This window comes from Onychostoma macrolepis, chromosome 08 (genome assembly GCF_012432095.1).
Source record: "Onychostoma macrolepis isolate SWU-2019 chromosome 08, ASM1243209v1, whole genome shotgun sequence".
NCBI classification, from domain to species: Eukaryota; Metazoa; Chordata; class Actinopteri; order Cypriniformes; family Cyprinidae; genus Onychostoma; species Onychostoma macrolepis.
The window spans coordinates 21,867,094-21,894,924 of NC_081162.1; the positions used below are offsets into that span (position 1 = coordinate 21,867,094).

General features: G+C 37.7%; 1 protein-coding gene across 1 annotated transcript; it reads left to right on the plus strand.

Annotated features, from left to right (window-relative positions):
- Nucleotides 1–27,306, plus strand: LOC131546315 (N-acetyllactosaminide beta-1,3-N-acetylglucosaminyltransferase 3-like). The gene is given in 6 exon segments (XM_058785820.1): nt 1–671; nt 784–1,235; nt 1,528–1,668; nt 1,774–1,897; nt 24,085–24,751; nt 24,753–27,306. Coding segments are annotated over 6 exon segments (1,914 nt in total). The 5' UTR covers nt 1–628; the 3' UTR covers nt 25,240–27,306.
- Nucleotides 27,307–27,831: the final 525 nt, after the last annotated feature.

The window sequence follows — 27,831 nt, forward strand, 5'->3', positions numbered from 1 at the left end:
GATATTTACAGTACTGCAAGGTATGAAGCTATGAATAAACTTAAAGCGGTATAACATCTATATAATCAGAAATTAGGCTTAAAATTATGTTTTATCCTAATTAAAGGTAAGGTTAAAAGCTAATCATTTTATTTTATTAAACATAGGATTATTATCTACAGTGCATGCATAATTATTAGGCAGTTATTTTGTCTTTTTTTCTCCACCGGTGTTCAATGGTCATGCCTTATCTTTGCAATTTCTGTATTGCATTAGTTTTGAATATTTCTTCTTGACATTTAATAATTTGTAACTTTTAAGTTTGAGTTAAATATCTTTTTTGGCTCATTGTATTTGTAAAGGCAAACGTGCCTAATAATTATGCACACCTGAATATAAGAAGTTTTTCACTTTCAGTCTTCATGGACAATTATATATCAATTATAAATTATTAAATATAAAATTAACAGTAGTTATAAGATTGGTGTGCTTTGGAATTGGTCAAGTGTGCTTGGGAAAAAAATGACCAGAATATCAACTTGCCTAATAATTATGCACGCACTGTGTATGTTATTTGCATGTAGAAAGGAAGAATTTAATTATCAGGTGATGCTGCAATTGGGATGGCGTAACCCGATACTACTTCGCAATGCTTATGTCAAGGGTACAGTACGGTTTCAGTTTAAACATTGGTAGGTGTATTTTATAAATTTCATTTTTTTTAGTCCTTTACCTGTGCAATTGAAGAGTTTTGTCTTAATTATTGTGTGAACTAAATGCCAACACTGTTCTTCAATGGAGAAGAGGATCACTTGGTACCATCTTCATCACGAGTTCTTCTGGACAGTGATCTTTTTAGGGTCATTGGCCGAATGATTGGGTACTCGTTTATTCATGGAGGCCCACTGCTGACAGGGCTGAGCCCCTCTATCAACAGTCTTCTACTAGGAAATGACGAGCCAGCCACCATTGACCTGAGAGACTGCCCAGACCAAGACATCACAGATATCGTTTCTCTAGTTAGTTTAATTGTACTTGAAGTTATCAGCCGTTACTTTAAATTACAATTATCACAATTTATGAAACTATTTAATATAAGCTTTTTTTGTGTGTGTGTGTGTGTCTTTTTGTCCGAGCCAAGGGATTTGACAGATGTGGAGCATTACCAAGTGAATGATATTGCTTTAAGCTGGGATTTACCACCATTAACTACTGAAAACAGAAAGTGGCTTGCAGAAAAAATTCTTCAACATGCGGTATTCAGCATTGTGATGTATTTGTGTGTGAAATGTAATATTGAATGGGAAGGAATGGAGGCAGGCCAGGTCCTCATTTTAAAGCACACCTCTCCATCTCTGTCTCAGCAGTTTTCATATTTGACTAAAGATTATGAAGACAAATTATTTTATGTAGATTAACTTACACAGATGAATTGTTCACTACAAGACTAGTAATGGGCAATAGCAAATAGCTAAAATAACCCAGGATAATAAACCACAAACGTTTATAAATGTCTGCTTTCTTAGAAAATGGTGTCTGATTCTTTAGGTTATTGGTCGCAGAGAAAGGCAGATAAAGCAACTCCAACGGGGTCTGAAGGACACTGGGGTCCTGCTTATGTTAAAGGAACGCCCTTCTCTCATCTCGGTGCTGTTCCCGAGAGCGGCTGACAAAATCATCCTGCCTGAAGTAATATGTTATATTTGTGGTTTTAAAAACATAAGCAATCAATCACTAAATCTTCCCATCTTCTAAAAACGTAAGCATCTGTTTAGTTATTTCCTTTGTTGATAGATGGTTTTGGAAAGAGTGATATGGCCAATGATGCAGGATGAGGATGAAGATGAGGATGTTCACGAGGTTCCTCTGGAATTGAAATGCCAGATGTCATCGTACCTCAGGAAGTACATTGAAAATGGTAATTTAATAGTAACAGTCTTGTCACCACACATAAATTTTGAATGCCAGTTGATTCACATCTTTGTAAATTCTGCACCTACTGTTTTTACAGCTACAGCCTTGGATCAAATTTTCATTTTTGGGTGAACTATCCCTTTTAATTGGCCATTGGTCCTTTTAGCAGCATTAAAGGGCACCTATTATGCCCCTTTTTACAAGATGTAATATTGCGTTTCAGTGTCCCCAGAATGTGTCTGTGAAGTTTCAGCCCAAAATATCCAACAGATCATTTATTATAATGTCATTTTTGGGGTGTGTCTAAAAAAAGAGCTGATTTGGAGTGTGTGGCTTTAAATGCAAATGAGCTGCATATTCCCGCCCCGTCTCCATAAAAGGGCATCGCGTATACGTATCTCTGCATTGCAATCTATAGCAATAAACAGCCGGTAGAAGCAACATAACTGAGAGCGAGAGAACCGGTGTTCAGCTGTACATATGAGAAGCCAAATGCACTGAAAGTGGGACGAAACAGTGCGATGTTACAGAGCTTGCACCTTGCTGACCTGTCATCACCGCGGATCAATGGACCGAGCTAATCTCTACTAATCTCGAGCTACGAACGGCACAAACTAATCTCACAAGCGCGGCACTGATCAGTTAAAAATACTTAATGTACGCACACAAATACAGTTAAAACGCTAAGCACTATAACGCCATGACATTCACAACGGAGTCGGGAGTGATACACGTATTTAGGTCGATTTTGAGGCGCATTACCTTGAAAAATGATAGTAATCCACAGCGTCCTCAACAGCTCAGATGTTGGGAGAAAATGAAGACTCTTGTGTTCAGTTTTACATCCAAACACAGAGCACAGGGATTTCTTACGAGACATTGTTGATGTTACAGCTGCTCGAGAGCGGAGAGAATGGAGGACAGTTTACAGCCGCTGAGGGCGGAAACTATGGCAATGCAGGGCTGTCAATCAACCCCCGTGGCCTGGCCCTACGCAATGTGATGTCACACTGTGTGAGAATCAAAACGGCAGGCCTAGTGAGACTGACTTGGTTTAAAGGGGATTAAAAAATGAGTGGGTGAATTTTTATCATTGTGGGGTGGTTGTGTTCATGTAACCCCTCTTGATTCGTGTGTTCTTTTATTTCAATAATGACCACGCGAAAGCAGTTTTGCTGAGCACATTCACTTTAGTGTTTACTGCAACTGAGGAAATCTGGAAAAGACACGAAGAGCACCAAACAGACAATAAATACTGCTGGTCCGGTCATAAAACATCCTTCTCAACAGCTCACATGAACTGAATACTTAAACACTTTCTCTTTCTTTCATGAATATAGAACAAAACTTGCACAGAAGAAAAGTAATACATCGTACCTGGAAAAGACACGAAGAGCACCAAACAGACAATAAATACTGCTGGTCCGGTCATAAAACTGTCAGAAAATAATAAAATAATCAAACAAATATACCAAATGAGATAAAAAGCAGACGCCATTAGCACGTGGCGTGCACAACCACCTGTAAGGCACGTAAGACCCTGCTACACACTGATTTACTATTCTAAACAGGAAATACGGAATAAAGTTCTCTCAAATACATTTCTAGACAAATGCAATTTACTTTATTTTTGTCTAAAACAATATCTTCCAATATTTTCTTGACCGATCGACCAGAGACTTTCTTTTACCTACCATCCTTCTCAACAGCTCACATGAACTGAGAAGGTGGCTGATTCAACCCTTAGTACACCCTTCTTGCCTGTAGGTGTCTCCCTTTTTCCAAGATGCATTATTTAAATAACCTATGAACAAGGTTAATTTAACAAGAACAAATATTTTATAACTAAAACAAGCATTTTGACACACTTCACATTTAGTTTCTGTTTTTCCTTTCTTTACTCTGTTACATTCACCCCCACTGAATGTGGCAAAATGCGATAACCTAAGAAAATAGACAAATAAAGCTTCTCAAAGACCTGGAATTGCCATTATTAGCAGAAAGCTTTTGATCAGTAGAGACTGTTCAATTAAAGAACTGATAAGAAAAAGTGCTGCGCATATCACTTGTCCTTAATCATGACCCAAATAACGTGCCGTTTACACATCATACTTGCAATTCTCTTGTTCTTTTTCACAAAGACTGATGAAACACAAAATTCAACATCAATGTTTCAAACTAAGAACTGAAATAGACCATTTTCCAAGAGTTTGCTTACTTGAATGAAACAAAGTCTGTTGATTCATGGAAGAAATAAGACGATTTACTGGTTTCAGTAATCTGCCAAACCTTGATCTACGGCCCGGTAACTCTGTACCATTCGCAACACCATCAACAGCGAGATCAGGGTTAGAAACATTAGTCATTTCAGGACTTTCCTGAAGGACCAAAGGGTCCAAAAGAGCATCTTCAGAAACCACACTTCGTGGCGGTACACCAACAACCTCGACTGAATCATGAGCCTCACATAACTCGTCCATTCGTAGACTATTGTCAGCCACATGGTCAGCTATGTCAGGACGTTCACCATTAGTTGTTGATTCATCAGAAGTTACAGAACATTCATCAGAAACACCATCATCTACCAAAAACACACTCTCATCATCGTTAGTCCCTACAATGTCACACAAAGGAGAAATTGACACACAGAAGTAGATTCCTGTGTACCACTTTGAGTTGACCAGAAACGGGTGTTTAATCTTGTAAATGTGGGTCTCAGGATCACGATCAACCACAGTATACACCACACTTTCCCACTTGTCTGAAAGTTTGCGTTTGCAGCTCACTTTTGTTAGCTAAAAGAACTCGATCACCAACTTCAATATTCACACCCTTATTTCTACGATCGTACATGCGGGCTTGGTGAGACTGTTCTTTAGAAGCATTAGCCTCGCAACAGCGAGCATCCTTCAAATCCCTGTTCAGAGACTCTACATACTTGGGGAGAGAGACATTCAGATCATCCTTCAGCACACTCTGAAAAATTACATCAATTGGTAATCTTGGGGTACGACCAAACATTAGATAGAAGGGAGGAAACCCCGTAGTTTCGTCTGATACAATTGTACAAAACGTCCAACGTATGAAGCATCTGAGGCCAGTCATGCTTTGGTCGTGGCTCAAGGGCTCTGATCATATTTCCCAGTGTCCGATTAAATCTCTCAACGGCACCATTCCCCATGGGATGATATGGGGTTGTTTGCGACTTCTTAATCCCAGAGAACTCGAGCAAGTGTCTGATCAGCTCGCTACAGAAATTGGCACCTTGATCAGAATGAATGCGCTCTGGGAAACCATAGTAACAGAAATAGTTATCCCAGAGCTTCTTTGCCACTGACCTAGCAGTCTGGTCTGGACAACGGAAAGCATGGGCAAGCTTGGTAAAATGGTCAGTGACCACTAACACATCAACTGACTTATTCTGTGAATCCTCAGCTGTCCAGAAATCAACGCAGACTAACTCAAGTGGAGCAGAAGTTTTAACACTCTCAATAGAGCTCGTCCCTCCGGCTCTGGCGTCTTCGCAAGCACACAACGACCACATATTGTCACATACTCGCGAACATCTTGTTCGAGGCCTGTCCAGTAGAAACGCTGGCGAGAAAGGTGGAGAGTACGATACTGGCCTTGGTGTCCAGCCAGTCAAAATGTGCGTCAAGGGATTATTATCCGTCCAAGCCGTGAACCGATGCCCTTTTAGCCAGTGGCTAAATTTATCACATACTGCCCACTTAAGCGCAAGGAATTCAAGACGATGTGCTGGATATCTGGCTTGTGCTCTGGACAGTGACTTACTCGCGAACGCAATGGGTCGAGCCCTGTTTTCACCAGGACTCAGTTGCGAAAGCACAGCACCCAACCCTTCGGATGAAGCATCGGTGGCAAGAATAAAGGGTCTGGAAAAATCAGGGTGTGCAAGGACTACATTAGAGAGAAGGGCTTCTTTCAGTGCAGACAAAGCCGCCTCGCAAGCTGGAGACCAATCATCAGAAGTTAGCTTTCTGGACGTAGGAGCCCCTCTGCGCCCCACACCTCTGGCGCCCTTAACTCCACTAGTCAAAGCAAAAAGTGGTCGTGCAAGGGACGAACAATTCTCAATGAACCGTTGGTACCACATAATGAGACCGAGAAAGGATTGGATTTTCTTAACAGACGGGGTGACACCATCAGGGCACATCAAATCTGCAGAAGTGATTTTAGCAATTGCTTCGACTTTTCCGGGGTCTGTAGACACGCCTTCCTCCGAGATCAAATGACCAAGAAATTTTACAGAACGTCTTAAAAAGTGACATTTTTTCGGTGACAATTTCAAATTGTGCTTTTTCAACATTCCAAAAACCATTACAAGCCTTTGCAGTGCAACTTCTTCATTAGGTGCGAAGACCATTAAATCATCCAGGTAGCACAACAGCGACAAGAAGTTTTGGTCACCAAAGATCCTAGTCATCATCCTCATGAAACTTGCAGGCGAGTTACAAAGGCCTTGAGGTAGCCTGTTATATTCGTGCAACCCTACCGGCGTAGTAAATGCTGTGTACTTTTTGTCATCTTCATGCAGTGGGATATTATAAAAACCGGAAGTCAAATCCATAGTACTGAACAATGAATTGCCACGGCGCCGCAAGACAATCCTCTTGATGAGGCAAAGGGTGCGCATCTTTCACGATGCAGCGTTAAGCCAACGGAAGTCCGTGCAAATCCGCAATTCGCCATTCTTTTTCCAGCACAAAACCAAAGGCGATGCAAATTCGCTAACGGACTTGCGTATTATACCCCTCTCTTCCATTTCATTCAGAGCGACACGCAACTTCTGGTACTGCGATGGGGGAACTCGCCTAAAAGGTAAGCGAAACGGTCTCTCATCAAACAGACGAATTCTGTGTACAAAGTCCTTGATTTCGCCACAGTCAAGAGAATGTCTGGAAAAAATTGACTCATATTCAAGCACTAAATCACACAGCTTTGCCTTCCAAAAATCTGAAACTTCACACGTTTTTAAGTCAACGGTCTCCAAACCACATTTCTGAAGTCTGTTGCTTAGAGTATCAGATATATCTGGTTCAGTTGCTGACTGCTGAACGCTTGACTGTAGTGTAGACTCAGGTCCTGTTTCGCACACATCCTCTAACGCAATACAAGGGTAAACGTCGGCTACTTTCGTGTTTCGCCTCAGAGTTACCGGCTTGTCGCTAGGATTGATCAACTTTAGTGGTATCCAACCATCGCCCCAAAGAGGAGAAACAACACGACCCACTAAAACTTTTCTAGAGGCAGAACGGAGTCTAGACGGTTCCACCATAACAGTACTGCCCGGTTGACCACATGACTTAGCGGGTAGTTTGCCCCAAACAAGATGTTCTTGGCCAGGCGAAAGTGTGACTGCATGGTTGAGTTTCACTGTACCGACAACATCCGGAACTGTTTCACCCCTCCATCGATGTACACCAGACAGCATCGACAAAAACTCATCACCCTCCAAATTGGGTCCACTGGGCGTAGAGATCAGTTCCCAATATCTGTCGGAATCCTTCAGTCTGTGGACAAGATGCTTAATGACGTTTGTCCCTAAAATGAGGTCATCAATTTGTCCTGGAACAACAAGGCATGGGACAATAACATCACAGCCATAAACAACCAGTTTCAGTTCAAACATACCCTTAGGAAACACTCGTTTGCCACCGCATCCTATTATGATGACATCAGTTTTTCCTCCCTGACAGTATCCAAGACACCATTTTCCCTCAGCTTAATGACTACTGAATCACTCAGGGTACAGGCCATAGAGCCGGTGTCTAACATGGCATTAACAGTGAGTGAGTCATTAAGTACAGGTGTGTAGAAAAGTGTATCTGAGCAAGCGATGCGTTGTGTATTCTGAAAGATGACTTTCTGAGAGTCAGGAAAAGTATTCTTAAAGGAGAGAAACAAAGCTTCAAAATCAGTATCCACCTCGAGGGAATTTTCAGAAACACCCACACTCCCCCTCTCCGAGTGCAGGCGACTCAGTTTCCCTGACCGCCAGATGAATCTGAAGCAGAACGTGAATTAGGGAATGTCTTTGTACAGTCACGCTTGGAGTGGCCAGCGACATGACATCTGAAGCACAAGTGATCATTTCTGCAATGGTCAATTGTAGTGTGAGATGTATCACCACAAATCTTACAGCCCCTCTGTCCAACTGTAGTCTTTCCTCGTGTTCTCCCTGCAGACACACAATCAGAATTACTCTCCTCCCTCTTCTTCAAAACGTCGATCAGTTGAGCCAGCATATCAGCCATCCGATTCAAACTAGACTCGTCTTTTGCATCTGGTTTCGATTCGTGAGATCCGCTGGTTCCCTGCTTAAAACACGTTAGCAAAGACTCAGGACCAACATTAACGCGTTCACAACTGTGCATTGCAATCTGTGCTTTTTGACCGATCGCGTATTCATTTGTACTTGCTCTCAATTTACTGTCACGTTGGAAACTGTCTAAGAGCTCCTGAACGTCCTTTGCAGTCCAATTTTCTAACGGTCGCACTTTAAATGTACGCGCCAAATCAGTGTCTGGACAATTGCGTACAAACATCATTGCAACTTCAGAATTCAAATTGTCCATACACCTACCCTGAGCTTTGAGACACTCGTCAGCAATGTCTGCTGCCTTATTTAGACGTAGCCAGTAGTCAACAGGGTTCTCACCCTGTCTAGGTAATGTGCTGTAAAAATCAGCAAGTGGCATACTGGAATAGGACACATTACTGAAATGTTGTTTAAGTATGCTGTATATTAACTCAGGGTGTGCTTTGCAGTCTAGCGTGGGGTTACTGCGCAGAGTTACTTTACAACATCTCTTGCCCTACCCATAAGGTGACCGATTATTTCATCTGCTTGATCGGGGATATTGACATTTCTCTTTTGTAGGTAGAGCTGCATCATGTCAACCCATTCTTGAACATCACATCTACCCAGATTGTCTCCCCTAAACACAGGAGGTTCTTTTCATCTGACTTCAAGATGACATTCAACTGAGATAAATCGAGATTAGCACATTGAGAACTCGTGGTGCTGGTTTTATTGCTAGTCCCAGCGAATCCACCCTCTGACAAAAGTCTAGCAGTAACTGATTCGCCGATTTTTCGACCCAATTCTTCAACTAAGACGCCAAGATCACTGACGTCACGATCGCTAGACATCCCTATTTTATCTGGTCTGGGAGTAGACGTGACAGGGAAAGTCTGGTTGACATCATGAATCATGTAATTCTCCTTTGCTTTATGGTCACTGGTCCTTGAATTTTCTTCACCCTGTCCTAATTTTGTACTAGAAAACTGCATCAAGTATTTTCCCCGTCCAACCCCAAACAACAAGCTATCTGCACCACCCTCAGCCATTTTCAGGATACCCCTAACACTTAAATAAGGCACTAAAAGTAAATCAGAAAAAACTCTGTCAATAACAGTCACTTAGCTGCTGTCCATCGATTTTCCCGTTGCTCGAAAGTTCGTTGAAAAAATAAAGTTTTCAAATCCGTTGACAACAGGCAAATTGTCCATCCGAATCCCACGACGTTTCTGCTGCACTCCTCCCTCGTCAGTCCCTCGATGATCTGCTTCACGTGAACCCGAAAATCCGCGACGACTCCGTCTGCTCCGGTCTCGTCGGTCCCTCGACAATCTGCGTTGTGTTGATCATAAACGGCCTCTCCAGCACTCTTCTAACCCGTGCCTCACTCCGATGTAGTCACACCCTCAGCGTCGCGTCGATCATGAACGGGATTCACGGCACCATTGTAACCCCTCTTGATTCGTGTGTTCTTTTATTTCAATAATGACCACGCGAAAGCAGTTTTGCTGAGCACATTCACTTTAGTGTTTACTGCAACTGAGGAAATCTGGAAAAGACACGAAGAGCACCAAACAGACAATAAATACTGCTGGTCCGGTCATAAAACATCCTTCTCAACAGCTCACATGAACTGAATACTTAAACACTTTTTGTTACATACGAATATGACTCAGTCTCTTCTCTTTCTTTCATGAATATAGAACAAAACTTGCACAGAAGAAAAGTAATACATCGTACCTGGAAAAGACACGAAGAGCACCAAACAGACAATAAATACTGCTGGTCCGGTCATAAAACTGTCAGAAAATAATAAAATAATCAAACAAATATACCAAATGAGATAAAAAGCAGACGCCATTAGCACGTGGCGTGCACAACCACCTGTAAGGCACGTAAGACCCTGCTACACACTGATTTACTATTCTAAACAGGAAATACGGAATAAAGTTCTCTCAAATACATTTCTAGACAAATGCAATTTACTTTATTTTTGTCTAAAACAATATCTTCCAATATTTTCTTGACCGATCGACCAGAGACTTTCTTTTACCTACCATCCTTCTCAACAGCTCACATGAACTGAGAAGGTGGCTGATTCAACCCTTAGTACACCCTTCTTGCCTGTAGGTGTCTCCCTTTTTCCAAGATGCATTATTTAAATAACCTATGAACAAGGTTAATTTAACAAGAACAAATATTTTATAACTAAAACAAGCATTTTGACACACTTCACATTTAGTTTCTGTTTTTCCTTTCTTTACTCTGTTACATTCACACACTGTCAACACACATTTATGTCCAAACAAACACCATGTAAAGTGGATTTTGCATAATAAGTGCCCTTTAAAAACGAAATTACTTTATTCAACGGATTATAGCTATTATAGCCTCGAAAGTGCAAAAGACTGCTCACTGTACAATTACTAAAAAGCTGTCACTCATTTCAGTTCGCGATCTCACAACGTTCCTTTAAAATCAATAAAGTTGTCTACACTGCAAAATGAATCTCTTACATCATGTCGTTGTTTGAGAGATGATTGGCGAGAGCAAGTTTAACTCCACACAGAGAATCTCCGGCTGGCGTTGTGAGCGGTGAGTGGAGTCTAACTTAAACATCTCTGATTGGTCATTGCGTTCAAGAGATCAACAAACATTCAATCAACAAACTAAATTTCTCACCACTACAAAACTCGCTGTACATATAGGAACATTTCACATCCTCCAGAGCTCAAACTCATAAACGCAATGGAGTGCTGTTCTTCAGTAATATTATATCATTACAGTATCAACTAGGGTGCTCTTGCTTTTGTTTCAGGGAGCTTATTTTTAAAACTGACTTTATGATTTTTGTTTACCGTTTTATTTTTTAACAAAAAATTATTTGAGATGAAACATTATTTGGCAGACCCCTCGGGTCACGGACCCCCGGTCGAAGACCCAAGATATATATATAATACTTTGTTTATTCTATTTATTTATTTATTTTAAGAAATGTGTGCCTTACTGTGAGTCTCAGAATAAATCAGTTTGATTACATTTTAAAGTTTTTACAAATTATTAATCAGTGAGCTGGCTACTTTGACTGCACTAGTCTTTAAGCAGCACACCAGACTTTGAGACCCAGCCTACATGTCTGCATCATTTTCAGTGTTTCCTCTAGAGACAGCTGTACCACAGAGACGCATGTGAATTTCCTCATTAAGAGAAGAGAGTTTGAGTTGTGAATATAGCGTGTGGATTGTTGTGTAAGTGCATTTCAACATAAACAAATGCTCAAACACTTAGTGTTGACCTTTTTCAAAGAAGCTAAATAACGGTCAGGTAAGACAAATCTGTTTACTTCAGAGGTTTAGCCAACCAAAAAAGTCATTTTGGTTTACTTTACACGTACTTTCACACGTAGGTGAAAAATGTGTTTTAAATGTGTAATTAAATTAATTTTAAATGTGTTTAAATTATGTTGGTTTTCGATCGTTGCTCTCGGAAAATAAACCTGTGGCAAATTCAATGCAACGACAATGTATACTACTGTTATATAGGCTAAATTTTTATAACTAAATATGATGATTCTTAATCAGTGGTGGAAAGAGTACTGAAAAAATATACTCAAGTAAAAGTACCATTACGAAATGTACTGTGAGTAGAGTAAAAATTACTCGTCCAAAAAATATTTAAAAGTACTCATGAGTATTTAGTGAGTACTGAGCTGTGGATTCTACCTCCTATAATAAACGCTGTATACTTCAATTTAAACATTTAGAAAATATTGTAATTCAAAAGCCTAAAGAATGAAGAATATCTAACATCCAGCAGTTTTACTAGCATTTAGCATTTTGACTGCCAACTCTTAAAAATACATTAAAACATAATGCAAAAACTACTAAAATGATGGAAAGATTAAGTTATTCTCAGTACAATCATCACGATTTAAATTAAATTTTAATTTAAATACATCACCAATTAAATATTTTTTTAAAAAGCCAGTGAGACACAGCATACTGTTTGTTACACATAAAATATTAATGTTTAGAACAGTGAACAAAAAAATAAAAAAATAAATCAATTGAAACTCATAGGAGAGCTCAGCATCACATGGTTAAAATGAGAGATTATAGAGACAATTTCTCTCCAAAACGGTGCCAATTTTAGCGTTTTGCGATAAAGAAACTAGAAATTTATGTTACAATTTAAACACAAATGCACATTGTTCCAGACGGATATCATCCCTTACCTTTGCAGGTCCGCGGCGGTCTCGGTGAATCAACTGCTCTACCAGATTCAACAGCATCCACAACTGAATGGAACAAAAAGAGTTGAAGTTGAATAGACTATTGTTTTTGCGCGAGTGCACTTGCTAAATTAAGGCGGATTGTATTAAAAAGGATCAAACAAAAAAACATTGTTAACGAGCTGCAGTTTTATAACGTCACTCGCTGACACAGATGCCGTTTAAAACTGCTGCAGAACGCACGCGAGGGAGAGACGCGCGTCAGTGCAGTGCAGATCGCGCGTCTCTCTATGCATGGCCGTAGCAGGCTTTGAAAATTAGTGAGGTCTGGGACAGGGTTAGGAATTGTGCTATAATAACCCCTACAAATACAACACATTATTATAACTAGCCTACACAAACACTTTAAAAGAGATAGACATAGATGTTTGCGAAAGATGTCGTCTCTGTTTTGGAGTGATCACTGTTAAATTATAGCCTACTATATTTATTGCATCAATATTTGTTAATGCTTTACTATAAGTTAGGGGTGGATGTTTATATCACTTGTTTATTATTCATGCAAAAATACAATATTACTGTAATAGTTTTTATTAATAACCATTGCTGTATAGAATTTTTATATATAGAATATTTTTAGCATGATTTTGTAAAAAATTTAACTATAGGCTATACTGAATGAAATAGCATAGACTTCTTTATGGCTAGTGTTTGCATATTTTATTTAGTTCTGTAACCTGCTTGTTCTAGGTCTGTGTACTAGGCTTTTTTGATAGCATTGATAATGTTTCTGACAGATAACATCATGTGTTTTTTTTGCCATTTTTCTTACCGAATGTGATATCCTGTCCATGCACTTTTTTTTGATTACTATCAGGCTGATGATACACGGTGCAACTTTTTGAGTAATGTTGGCAGGCAACTTTAGGCATATGTTTCCGTCAACAGGCAACCAGGTTAGACACAGGGCACACGACCGGTCTAAAGTATCCAGGTAGCAGAGGTGTAAAAAGTACTCAAAAATCTTTCTCAAGTGAAAGTACAGATACTCAGTGAAAATTTTACTCAATTAAAAGTACAAGTACCTGGCCAAAAACATACTTGAGTAAAAGTACAAAAGTACAACTTTTAAATTGTACTCAAGTATTTGAAAAGTAGATGTACTTTCTTTTCCGACAGTTTTCTCCTTTAACCAAACTTCTGAACGTTTAAACAAAATGCAGTGGCACAGGTCAAACAGGTATATCTAGTGCAACAACAATTAAAATGCAGCACAGCAAAATACAGGGAAAGGGATTAAAAGGAAACTCCATCCTTTCCACCCTCATGCCTTCCCACATGACTTTGATTTATCAGATGAACACAAACTAAGAGTTTTAGAAAAAATCACGTGTATGGGACATCCAAAAATGACACTTCAAAAACTACACAAAGTGAATATGACAGTAACTCGTGCAACCCCTGTTAATGAATCAGTGTCTTCTTAAGTGAAACGATAGGCATGTAAGAAGGATACAAATATACTATTTTTTTTTAACTTGACCGTCATGTTCACTTTGTGTGGTTTCTGAAGTCGTTCTGTCCCCTTGCATTATATGGACTAAAAATATTTGCTTGTGTTCATCTGAAGAAAGAAAGTCATAAACATCTGGGATGACATGAGGGTCAGTAAATGATGAAAGAATTTTCATTTTTGGGTGAACTATCCCTTTGAAGAGCAAGATGTGATTCAGATGCTAGAAACATATTCCAGACTGAATACAAGAATGTGTTGAATTAATGAGGAGAGTCATAGAATTACAACATTAACGTTTTGAAAGGCCAATTTTTTGTGTGTTGTCTATTCAACGTCACTGTCTGAAAGGATAATTAATCTTTTAATTGTTTATTTGGGGCATTTAGAGTTTTTTTCTCAGCAAATATTGATACATGATTATTTGTGACTAATTAGATTAATTAATGAGCAAATCATGTAATTATTAAATTTAAAAAAAACTTATCCACTACCTGGTAACAACATCACTAAACATGAATTACAATTCATTAAAATTACAATGTTTATTTAAACACTTTTGGAGATTTTTATTTAATTAAAATATATATATATTCCCACAAAAATATTAATTGTATTTAAATTCTCATCAATGATTTTATTTGCACTCAATCTTGTGCATTCAGCCAATATATTACACAGCTAATGGCTTTATGAAAACAGAACGAATAATGAATAACATTTTTTTGGGGAAAACTTAACTTTGCTACCTCGATATGCTTCCTCAGATTTGATGGTGAACTTTTGAAGCCAGACATTTACCTGATGAAACTGGAGTAGAAATTGTATTTAAATTCTCATCAATGATTTTATTTGCACTCAATCTTGTGCATTCAGCCAATATATTACACAGCTAATGGCTTTATGAAAACAGAACGAATAATGAATAACATTTTTTTGGGGAAAACTTAACTTTGCTACCTCGATATGCTTCCTCAGATTTGATGGTGAACTTTTGAAGCCAGACATTTACCTGATGAAACTGGAGTAGAAATGTGTGTGCTTGATGCATGAAAACAATGATCATTGGTTCTCACGTCAAGCACGCACGTTTGAGCTTCCGTTTACCATATTTAATAGATAAATGCATAAGATAAAATAAAAATGTCATGTACTTTTCAAGATTAAATAAAATTGTAAGGAGTAAAAAGTACTGTTTTTTTCTTCAGAAATGTAATCAAGTAGAAGTACAAATAATCAGTTTAAATTCTACTTGAATAAAGTACAGATCCCCCAAAATAATACGTAAAGTATTTTACACCTCTGCCAGGTAGAAATTTGTTACCCATTCTCAATGGGAAAGTGTTTTAAGCTGTATCGTCAGCCAGTTGTTTCCCATCATGCTTTTGATCAGCGCAGTGGGTGGAGAACAACTGCGCTCGACAGCGCAGTCCGACACAGCTGCCTCGCCATCGCGAGAGTTTTTTGGCACACATCACATCAGTATGACATCAGAGCAAGTCAGATGTAACTCAGACAGTTTTCTAACTGGCATGCATCTCGTGGTGATCACCAATGATCTTTACTGCGCAGATTTTGCTCATCTCAAACATGCCTATTGTCTTACTATAGAGCCCTGTTCCTGGAGATCTATCTTCCTGCAGAGTTCAGTTCCAACCCTGATCAATAGTGCAGATCGCGCGTCTCTCTATGCATGGCCGTAGCAGGCTTTGAAAATTAGTGAGGTCTGGGACAGGGTTAGGAATTGTGCTATAATAACCCCTACAAATACAACACATTATTATAACTAGCCTACACAAACACTTTAAAAGAGATAGACATAGATGTTTGCGAAAGATGTCGTCTCTGTTTTGGAGTGATCACTGTTAAATTATAGCCTACTATATTTATTGCATCAATATTTGTTAATGCTTTACTATAAGTTAGGGGTGGATGTTTATATCACTTGTTTATTATTCATGCAAAAATACAATATTACTGTAATAGTTTTTATTAATAACCATTGCTGTATAGAATTTTTATATATAGAATATTTTTAGCATGATTTTGTAAAAAATTTAACTATAGGCTATACTGAATGAAATAGCATAGACTTCTTTATGGCTAGTGTTTGCATATTTTATTTAGTTCTGTAACCTGCTTGTTCTAGGTCTGTGTACTAGGCTTTTTTGATAGCATTGATAATGTTTCTGACAGATAACATCATGTGTTTTTTTTGCCATTTTTCTTACCGAATGTGATATCCTGTCCATGCACTTTTTTGATTACTATCAGGCTGATGATACACGGTGCAACTTTTTGAGTAATGTTGGCAGGCAACTTTAGGCATATGTTTCCGTCAACAGGCAACCAGGTTAGACACAGGGCACACGACCGGTCTAAAGTATCCAGGTAGCAGAGGTGTAAAAAGTACTCAAAAATCTTTCTCAAGTGAAAGTACAGATACTCAGTGAAAATTTTACTCAATTAAAAGTACAAGTACCTGGCCAAAAACATACTTGAGTAAAAGTACAAAAGTACAACTTTTAAATTGTACTCAAGTATTTGAAAAGTAGATGTACTTTCTTTTCCGACAGTTTTCTCCCTTTAACCAAACTTCTGAACGTTTAAACAAAAATGCAGTGGCACAGGTCAAACAGGTATATCTAGTGCAACAACAATTAAAATGCAGCACAGCAAAATACAGGGAAAGGGATTAAAAGGAAACTCCATCCTTTCCACCCTCATGCCTTCCCACATGACTTTGATTTATCAGATGAACACAAACTAAGAGTTTTAGAAAAAATCACGTGTATGGGACATCCAAAAATGACACTTCAAAAACTACACAAAGTGAATATGACAGTAACTCGTGCAACCCCTGTTAATGAATCAGTGTCTTCTTAAGTGAAACGATAGGCATGTAAGAAGGATACAAATATACTATTTTTTTTTAACTTGACCGTCATGTTCACTTTGTGTGGTTTCTGAAGTCGTTCTGTCCCCTTGCATTATATGGACTAAAAATATTTGCTTGTGTTCATCTGAAGAAAGAAAGTCATAAACATCTGGGATGACATGAGGGTCAGTAAATGATGAAAGAATTTTCATTTTGGGTGAACTATCCCTTTGAAGAGCAAGATGTGATTCAGATGCTAGAAACATATTCCAGACTGAATACAAGAATGTGTTGAATTAATGAGGAGAGTCATAGAATTACAACATTAACGTTTTGAAAGGCCAATTTTTTGTGTGTTGTCTATTCAACGTCACTGTCTGAAAGGATAATTAATCTTTTAATTGTTTATTTGGGGCATTTAGAGTTTTTTTCTCAGCAAATATTGATACATGATTATTTGTGACTAATTAGATTAATTAATGAGCAAATCATGTAATTATTAAATTTAAAAAACTTATCCACTACCTGGTAACAACATCACTAAACATGAATTACAATTCATTAAAATTACAATGTTTATTTAAACACTTTTGGAGATTTTTATTTAATTAAAATATATATATATTCCCACAAAAATATTAATTGTATTTAAATTCTCATCAATGATTTTATTTGCACTCAATCTTGTGCATTCAGCCAATATATTACACAGCTAATGGCTTTATGAAAACAGAACGAATAATGAATAACATTTTTTTGGGGAAAACTTAACTTTGCTACCTCGATATGCTTCCTCAGATTTGATGGTGAACTTTTGAAGCCAGACATTTACCTGATGAAACTGGAGTAGAAATGTGTGTGCTTGATGCATGAAAACAATGATCATTGGTTCTCACGTCAAGCACGCACGTTTGAGCTTCCGTTTACCATATTTAATGTGCATAAGATAAAATAAAAATGTCATGTACTTTTCAAGATTAAATAAAATTGTAAGGAGTAAAAAGTACTGTTTTTTCTTCAGAAATGTAATCAAGTAGAAGTACAAATAATCAGTTTAAATTCTACTTGAATAAAGTACAGATCCCCCAAAATAATACGTAAAGTATTTTACACCTCTGCCAGGTAGAAATTTGTTACCCATTCTCAATGGGAAAGTGTTTTAAGCTGTATCGTCAGCCAGTTGTTTCCCATCATGCTTTTGATCAGCGCAGTGGGTGGAGAACAACTGCGCTCGACAGCGCAGTCCGACACAGCTGCCTCGCCATCGCGAGAGTTTTTTGGCACACATCACATCAGTATGACATCAGAGCAAGTCAGATGTAACTCAGACAGTTTTCTAACTGGCATGCATCTCGTGGTGATCACCAATGATCTTTACTGCGCAGATTTTGCTCATCTCAAACATGCCTATTGTCTTACTATAGAGCCCTGTTCCTGGAGATCTATCTTCCTGCAGAGTTCAGTTCCAACCCTGATCAATAGAGGTACAGAAGGTATGTATGCACGTGATGTCACCGTCAGCTGTGACCGCGGTTCCGCCGACTGAGTGGCAAAAAGTCTGAATGGCAGCATTGGTTTTCAGCGTGAATGCTGCGACAGAACACACAAAACATATCTAAAATGAGAAGGAGCTTTGCTATTGACTGTACAAATAGACTTGACAAGAAATCTGAAGTATAGTTTTACAGACTGCCGAAAGTTACAGAAAAGAGAAGTGAATGGATCCCTACAATTCAAAGAAACAAATGGACTCCAGGCATCAAAACACGGATTTGCAGTTATCATTTTATGTAAATATGTTGAATTTTGCAGTAAAATCATACCCTATGTATTGTAACATAGCCTATCGTATTGACAACTCATCAATTAAATATTTGCCATCTTATATTCTACATAACTAGGCTTTTTTGGGCTGGACGATATAACAATATATACTGTACAGTATATGTATGTGTGTGTGTGTGTGTGTGTGTGTGTGACATTGATAGAAGTGATCACCTGGATTTAGACCAGCCTATTTTGTATTTAAAATATGCGTTCACAGGCAAATTAGCTTTATATATTCCCCCAGCATCGAAATCAGGCACATATATTATTAGCAGCGTCTCAGAGCAAGCTGATCACAGAATCCGTAAAGTGTGACATCACAATTTACCAGCCCCACCCACAATTGTTGATTGACACTGCCGTAATCTAGCCGAGACACCGCCCTGAGTGAGCCGCACACAATCAGTCATGTTTATCTTCACACTAGAGCATTTAAAACAGCATTCAAGTAAGAAATGTCTTCTTATTAAGGCTATAGACGTTATTCAGTCCAGAGCAGTAAGTGATTCTCTGCTTTTATTTTATTCTTTGGGTTATATTAATAGCATAGACAGCAGTATAGGTACTGTATATTATGCTGATGTCACTTAATAGACAGATCTAATATAAACATGCGATTTCTTTCCCAGATGTTTACCTTCACAACAGGGACGTACAGAGAGTTTCTCAGGGGCAGGGGCTCAAATGTAAAATAGGGGCAATGTAAAAAAAATAATAATAATAAATTATAGGTCAAAAGTTTGGATACATTACTATTTTATATTTTTGTCACTTTTGGTCATCAAGCCTGCATTTATCTGATAAAAATTTTAATATACTTTAAAATATATTTTATGCAATGCTGATTTATTATCAGTTGTGCTGCTTAATATTCTTTATAACCTGTGATACTTTTTTTTTTTCAAGATTCTTTGACGAATAAAAAGTTAAAAAAGAACAGCAATTATTTAAAATATAACTTTTGAAACAAAATACACCGTTCAAAAGCTTGAGGTCAGTATTTATTTTTTTATTTATTTTTGAAAGAAATTAGTTTTTATTCAGCAAGGATTCGTTAAATTGATTTTTTTTAAAAAGTGATAGTAAAGATTTATATAGTTAGAAAACATCACTATTTTGAATAAATGCTGTTCTTTTTTAACTTTTTGTTTATCAATGAACCCCAAAAAAGTATCACAGGTTCCAAAAAAACCCAGCACAACTGTTTCCATCATTGATGACACTGAAGTCTGGAGTAATGATGCTAAACATTTAGCTTTGCATCACAGAAATAAATTATATTTAAAATTATATTTAAAATTATATAAAAATATTACATTTTTTTCTGTATTTTCTATCAAATAAATGCAGGCTTGATGAGCATAAGACACTTTCATAATGCTGCATAATTATCAAAAATGGCCTATTATAAAGTCCTTTCATGTGACCATTTCGCCAGCCTAAACTTCACATATTAGGCCTGTAGGTGGCACTTTGGCTTTATTAACTATAGTTTCATGAAATAGTAAATGGTGTATCAATATAACTTACATAAATACAAGTGAATAGAATACTGCTTACTGTTATTGCGACTTTTGGCGCTGCACAGTTTTGTGCAGTGCTTGCCATTTAGCATCCATTTTCTCAGCGAAGAAATTTGATTTGTTAAAAACACGCATAAGTTACAAAAACACAGTCGGTTATGTTTGTGAAGCAGGCACGTACAGATGGGGGGTGCTTTGGGGTCTCAAGCCCCTGCTCTTTTTCAAAATTATTCAGAAGTGCCCCTCTCAGATCAAATAGCAATGATATTGTGGTCACTAAAACAAAATGCATTTGAATTATAATTAACATGACAGTGTGTACAAAACAGTTACTAATCGCTCAAAGGTCGGAAAATTCCTGTTTATTTTTACGTAGGCCTATCTGTCAATCTGAGGCGTTGCTATGGGTTGCGTGGGTTTTGTTTGACTGACTGATATTCCACAGTCTGTTCAGAAACCATAGGCTCTCGAGCCATATATGGTTCTTTCAGTGAGTGGGTCGACGGATTCTAAAAAAAATTTCATCAATAATCAAAGCTAGTGTGTCGATTTAATTAAAAATCCATATATTATATATTTTAGAATATTACATAATTTATTATTGCCCGTTTGTCATGTATAATACACCAACCAATCATGATCTGGCACAACACAAGAAGTTCAAATTTCATTGGACATGTGAAGTGGCGCGGTCATTTCCCGCTTTTATTCATAAATCAGTTGAAACATGGCTTACATTTGTGGAGTGATCTGGATCTGCGTTTTGTCTCTTTTTATATAAACTCGTGTGTGAGAGAGAACTTACTCACACCAAACAACTATTTCTTGTAGTGCCCTTCTGTGTCTTCATCCTGGTGCCCACACGGAGGTGCCATCATCATGGAATCTGTGCAGAAGATCACGGGGGCCCGAAGTGTACATCAGTTGTAGCCTTCAAAATCTTTCTTTCCGAAGGGCCCTTTGTTTAGTTTGTTTTCACTCTGAAGTGCCCTACGGAGGGCGATATATCCCGTTTGGAACACACCATCAGTTAGAGTTGTACTGCACTCATTCGCCATTTACAGATACCATAGGAATGAATGAGAAGTGACGTAAGCTGAATCCCACCTATCGCAAAAAGTCAGTGACTTCTCTTATAAAACAGCATTTTTGGCATTTTGTTGAGGATTAGCAGATAGGCTGTCAATTCATTAAATAAGCTATTTCCTCTAAAAAGCTTATAAGCTGTTTTTTCAGCATAGTGAAGCCTCTAATCCATTGACATCCATTAAAAAAACGGCCTATTCACCCTCCCTTCCACTCTTTCGGAAAACAAGAGGGAGGACAGCAAAAGCATTGACATGCGTCAGAGTAAAGGTGTGGTTTGGGGCTGATGCCTGATCTGGTCTCCTTTCCCATGTACTGCTAGACCGGAAGTGTTAGCATTAGCCGTTATGCATTTTTGACTAACGGTTGCAGGCTTGCCTTCTAGTGGCTTTGCTGTGGGTCTGCAGATAAGTGCCGGCGATGCAGCATTGCCAGATATTGCTATGAAAACAAATAAAAAACAAAATAAAATAAACTGTAATTAGTTTAAATGGTTTGTAAATAAGATAAGATAAATATATGGTTAATCCTAAACTGCAACTTCATTAACTTTCTAAAATGTCAAATTAAGCAGAAAAGACAAGTTCAAAGATACTTATTATAGCTGGATCTGGCAACACGGCAGAGGCTGCACCTGCGCCCTCACTCACAACTCTCTCAAGCCTCGTTCAATGGACCTTTTTCACATTTCTGGGTTTCTCAGCAATGGAAGTCTTCATAGTTGGGTTAACTTGAAGAGCAGTGAATGAGAGAGTACCACAAATATTTTTTTGCATTTCCATTTGCTCAAATAGCAAAAGAAAAACTCCACAGTAGTGTTTTCATGACTTTCAATAAAAGCAAAAAAATTGAGAGAGACTGATAACCGCAGTCAGAAGAGAGAACGATGTCAAATACCGTCCCTCCCATAGACGCTGCATTAGAAACAAGGTAATATAATACAAAGTATAGTGTTATAAATGTATATATTAAAATATAAATATATATGTGTGTGTATATATATATATATATATATATATATTAGGGGTGTCAACGTTAACGCATGCGATTAATCCAAAAAATTTAACGCGTTAATATTTTTTAACGCAAATTAATCGATTGATAAGGTTTGACCCCAACTTCTTCCCTTCATCGCAGCGCGGAAGGTTATCTATCATTGTGTGATGAGGGTACAGCACCAGTGTTGCCAGGGTAATGGCACAAGTGGGCTATTTTGAAAATACAGCCACGGGAAAAAATTACAGAGCCGTGGGTTGCGTTTTTTTGGGCTACTTTTATAATGTACCGCGGCCGCCCAAAGTGTATATAGACAAATAAAAATTAAAATAGATCCTTTTACTAATGTGTATTATACTTGGAATGTATCCCTGGCAACTTAAGAATGGAGAGGCGGTTGTAACATCACAAACAACTTTTCAGCAGAGCTTGGCTTTTACACAGCAGAAATAAACATGACAACAGCCACTATAGATTATATAAGATAATAAACACACCATTACGATAGATATGGTCTGTATGTGATTTTCTTGAGATTAATGTGTACATCTGAAATGCTAATTTGTGCAGCGATATAAAAGGCTATAAATAGCATATTTTAACAACAGTAAACGACCAAATTCCACATGTGATCGCAAAAGGAAGTTATTACAAACACTCGATGGTGGTTTGAAGTGAGTTCTGAGTAAGTTTACTATTAATCTCATAAATTGTCTTATGTAGCATGATGCTAATGTTAGCTCTAATGCACCTGCAGAATCGGTCCAATTCTTCTTCATAATGCATTTTGTCGTAATACTTCACGTAAGGTCGCAATAAATTTTTTGTTGTATTTATTTATAAATACAAGTTGATAATAGTTGGGAAAATGTATACTGGGATTGAAGCGATGTGGCTTGGTAAACGTTTTATTGCCAGTATAAAGGCTGATAATGGCTGGATAAAAACAAAAGAATAATGATAAAAGAATAATAAGGATTATGTTTCATACCTGGCGGAAGTGTGAAAGGTTCTGTTTCCTTTGTGATGCATTTCTTTTTCAACACATTTACAGGTAAATCCTATTTTAAATTTGCGATTAATCATGACAGCACTAATATATATATATATATATATATATATATATATATATAAAACTTTCAAGGATTTACGATGCTGATGACCGTAAAACGCATTATCACAGTCTTGTGAAAAGGGTCCATCATTTTCATACCATGGGCACTAAACATTCTTGCAAACTGTCTAAACTGAATTATACATGCAGACACTCATATGAGGGGTTTTGAACAGCAAATTAGTCATTCAGAGAACAAATTTTTATGTTTGAACATGAAAAATTTACAGAGGTCCGTACCTCGGTGATCTTATAGCTTGCTACAGTCATGCACCCAGGCAATGCAGAACAAAAATTACGTGGCGCCAAATCTGCTCCGGATCCACTTAACTGGATCCCTCCGATTTGCTGATGTTTGGTAAATAAATTATTTACAGACTGTAACATATATACATATTACCAACATTTTATTATGTAAGCGAATTTGTAGTAACCTAATGATAATATTTATCCTGTCTCCAAGCTCTTTTTCTTAAATGGCTTGGATATGCAGGACATTCACAGCTGGACTGAATACCCTAACACACACCACTTTTATTTTTAAATTTAAGTGTCAATTAAAATCATTTTGTAATTATTCCCAAAGGTGTTGTACTGTGATCCACATTCATGCTTAAAGTTCTTAGTTCTTGGCCAAGTTCAAACACTCTTGTTTTTGAGTAACATTAATATGAATTGTGTCTCTGTTTCTTAAACAGGTGCAAAGATGAGAAGGAACGACTTGCAGACGATAGCGTTACTTCTGACAGGTGTTGTTTGCCTGGTCATTATCACGAACAAAAACGACTTTGAAAATGACGTGACACTGAAGAGCAAAGACGTATATGAGATGCTCCATCATCAAAACAATTTGTCCAGCTTCAAAACTCTCCGGCCTTCGTCTTCACATTGTCGTCGGAATATGTCTGCTTATAATGTGACTGGATTTTCTATTCTGCCAAATCATATCAAAGACTTCCTGCTTTACCGACACTGTAGGAGTTTTCCCATGCTTCTTGACGTGCCTAATAAGTGTGGCGGACCCCAAAACTCTGCAGATGTCTTCCTTCTGCTGGCCATCAAGAGTTCTCCAGAGAATTACGATCGACGAGAAGTTCTGCGGAAAACATGGGCTAAGGATAGACTGCACAAAGGTGTGTGGATCCGCAGAGTCTTCATAACCGGAACGAGTAAAACTGGCTTTGAGAAGCGCAGGTTGAATAAGCTATTGAAGCTGGAGAACAGTGAGAACCAGGACATTATACAGTGGGACTTTGATGATTCTTTCTTCAACCTCACACTGAAGCAGATTCTTTTCTTAGAGTGGATGGAAAGATGGTGCCCGCATGTCAGATTTCTTTTTAATGGAGACGATGATGTCTTTGCTGTCGTTTAACATGGTCGAGTATCTTCAAGGTCAGAAGGGCAATGATGGAAGTAAACATCTCTTCACTGGGCACCTCATCCAGAATGTAGGCCCCATCAGACAAAGTTCAAGCAAATACTTTGTTCCGGTGCAAGTACAGAAGTCTGAAAATTATCCTCCGTACTGTGGTGGAGGAGGCTTTCTTCTGTCTGGCTTCACGGCCAAAACGATCTACAACATGTCTCACTCTATAGATCTGCTGCCCATTGATGATGTTTACATGGGAATGTGTTTGGAAAAGGCTGGCCTCAAACCTACATCCCACTTTGGCGTAAGGACCGCTGGTCTGCATGTCCCCTCTGAGAACGTCGACAAATTTCACCCTTGCTTTTACAGAGAAATCATTTTAGTCCACAGATTTCTGCCGCATATGATTTTTGTGATGTGGAATGAGATACAAAACCCACATTTACAATGTGGAAGGACAAATTCCATGTTCAAAAACTGAACAGGGTGTGTGATTACTTTTAAAGGGAAACAATGACTTGTTGGAATCAATATGATTAAAGGGATACTCCACCCCAAAATGAAAATTTTGTCATTAATCACTTGCCCCCATGTCGTTTGCGCCTAACTGGTTTGGGGGGGGAAATCACGCCTGTATAATGCATATTAAAGTTCATAAGTACAGCGCTGCTTTGTTTACAGCGGAAACCAAGGAAACGCTTAAAGCGCCACCTGCTGGCAGAGAGTGAATCTGTGTCTCATTTAGCTCGTCTGCTGTTTCATTTAATGCAGATATTTTTTATGTATACAGTAGTTTCACAAAACTGAAGTCAGACCATTCTGTTTTTGCTTCAAATTTCAAAATGATACAATATTATTTAGATTAAAAACTGCTCATGTTGTATGTATGCAACATCTTTGTTTGGATCATGATTAAAATGCAGTGGTTGCCTCTAATTTTAAATGGAAAGAGCACAGACAAAGCCTTATTTTGTTTATATGAAGAGATTTATTTTATTTGTGTTGCTTATTTATTTGATTTGGAGCTTGTTTTAAAATTTCAATTTAGTTTTGTTATTTACATTTACACTATATTTACATTTTGTTAGCAGAGGCTTTTATCCAAAGTGACTTACAAATGAGCACAATAGAAGCAATCAAAACCAATAAAAGAGCAATAATATGCAAGTGCTATATTAGTATATTATTATAGTGTTTATTTCAATTTCACAAAGAAACGTGCTGCATTTTGTCCAAGCAATAATAAAAGGACACATTTAATTTAGAATTTGTCTTAAATCTCATTTTGTAAAAAAAAAAAAAAAAAATCATGAATTGAATCGAATCGTGAGTGGAGTGAATCGTTACATCCCTAGCTGTTTCCGTTCAAATCAAAGGGTAAATAAACGTACAATACGTATACATGCTTTACTGATGACAGAGAATAGCGTACGCACTTTGCGTCCATCGGATGCTCTCCAAAATGGCGCTACGCTGACACAGAGAGACAGAGAGGAGACGAATTGTTGAATAAATGTCATTATTTTTATTTTCTTTGCATACAAAAAGTATTCTCGTTGCTTCATAAAATTCAGATTGAACCACTGATGGCAGATGGACTATTTTGGCGATTTATACTTTTCTGTGCCTTGACAGTGTTATTTACTTGGCAGTCAATGGGACAGTCACAAACCTCCCGGTTTTCATCCAAAATATCTTAAATTGTGTTCTGAGGACGAACTAAGCTTTTACGGGTTTGGAACGACATGGGTGTAAGTGATTAATGACAAAATTTTCATTTTGGGGTGGAGTATCCCTTTATTTTAAAATTAGCTCTACAAAAATCCTTTTCTAAACATGGTGGAAGTTCTAAAACATGGTGTAGTTTTGCAAAATCATTGCCTTTTTAAAATTATGTGGTCTATTGCACTTTAACTGAAAAGGGTGGTTGAATCTTTTCTCACCAATGGTAGTTATAGTCATTGTGAACTTTATGCTTGTTTTTAAACAACCTTCTCAGTATATAGATATAGAAACATCTATATTTCGCTTTTTAAAATCTTATTTTATCAGGGGAATTAAGTGCACTCTCAGAAAAAAAAGATACAAAAGTTGTCACTGGGATGGTACCTTTCCAGAAGGTATACTTTTGTACCTTATTTACCCCTAAAGAGTGGATATCAAGTGAAGTGAAGTGACATCTGGCCAAGTATAGTGACCCATACTTGGATTTGGTGCTCTTTATTTAACCCATCCAAGTGGTATTGAGGTTGGAAGTGAGGACCTGCCGGACCTGAGACTCAAACTCACAACCTTCAGGTTACTCTAACCATGAGTGAAATCATGAATTCCCCACACCCCCTCCTCAGAAGAACACAATTCTACAAAAGTTTAATATAAATATTAATATAACATAATATAAGTGACTACTGTGAAATTGAGACCATTTTACCAATCGCACGGAGACCTTTAGAAAGATACCAAACATGAAAGGGAAAAAACAACATATTCACAAGATATAACACATGTGGCATATGGATATTCTTGCTTTTGGGGGAGAAGAGTGAGAGGGGAGAGTCAGAGGCAGGGAGGGGAGAGGAGAGGGAGGAAGGGGGTCGTAAATGAACAAGGAGATAAGTTTGGTCAGGGTGGTGTTGTTTGCTTTCTTTGGAGATCTCTTCTCCAGATCAGTTTGATTGTTTTATTGCATGGCATTGGTTTTGTTTGAGTTCCTGAGTTTTGGCTTCATGAGGAATTAATTTCACTCCTCACACCTTGTTTTGAGGAGAAAATGAATACTGTTACTCTGATACCCCAAATTGTTATATTTGATATGAGATATGTTCATGTAAACTTTTATGCGTCTTCGGATATAAATTATTTTGATAACCTGTTTTTAGCTTATGCATGTTGTGCATAATACTATGCACAACATGGAAGTTATATGCAATAAAATTTGACAGATCACTTGCCTTTTCTAAAACTGTTCATATTAGTAACACCAAATACCACCTTCAAAAATCAAATAATACTACAATGTGGTACCATTTACATTTACTCATCGGTGGTGTAGTTTATTTGCTTTGTTTGCTTT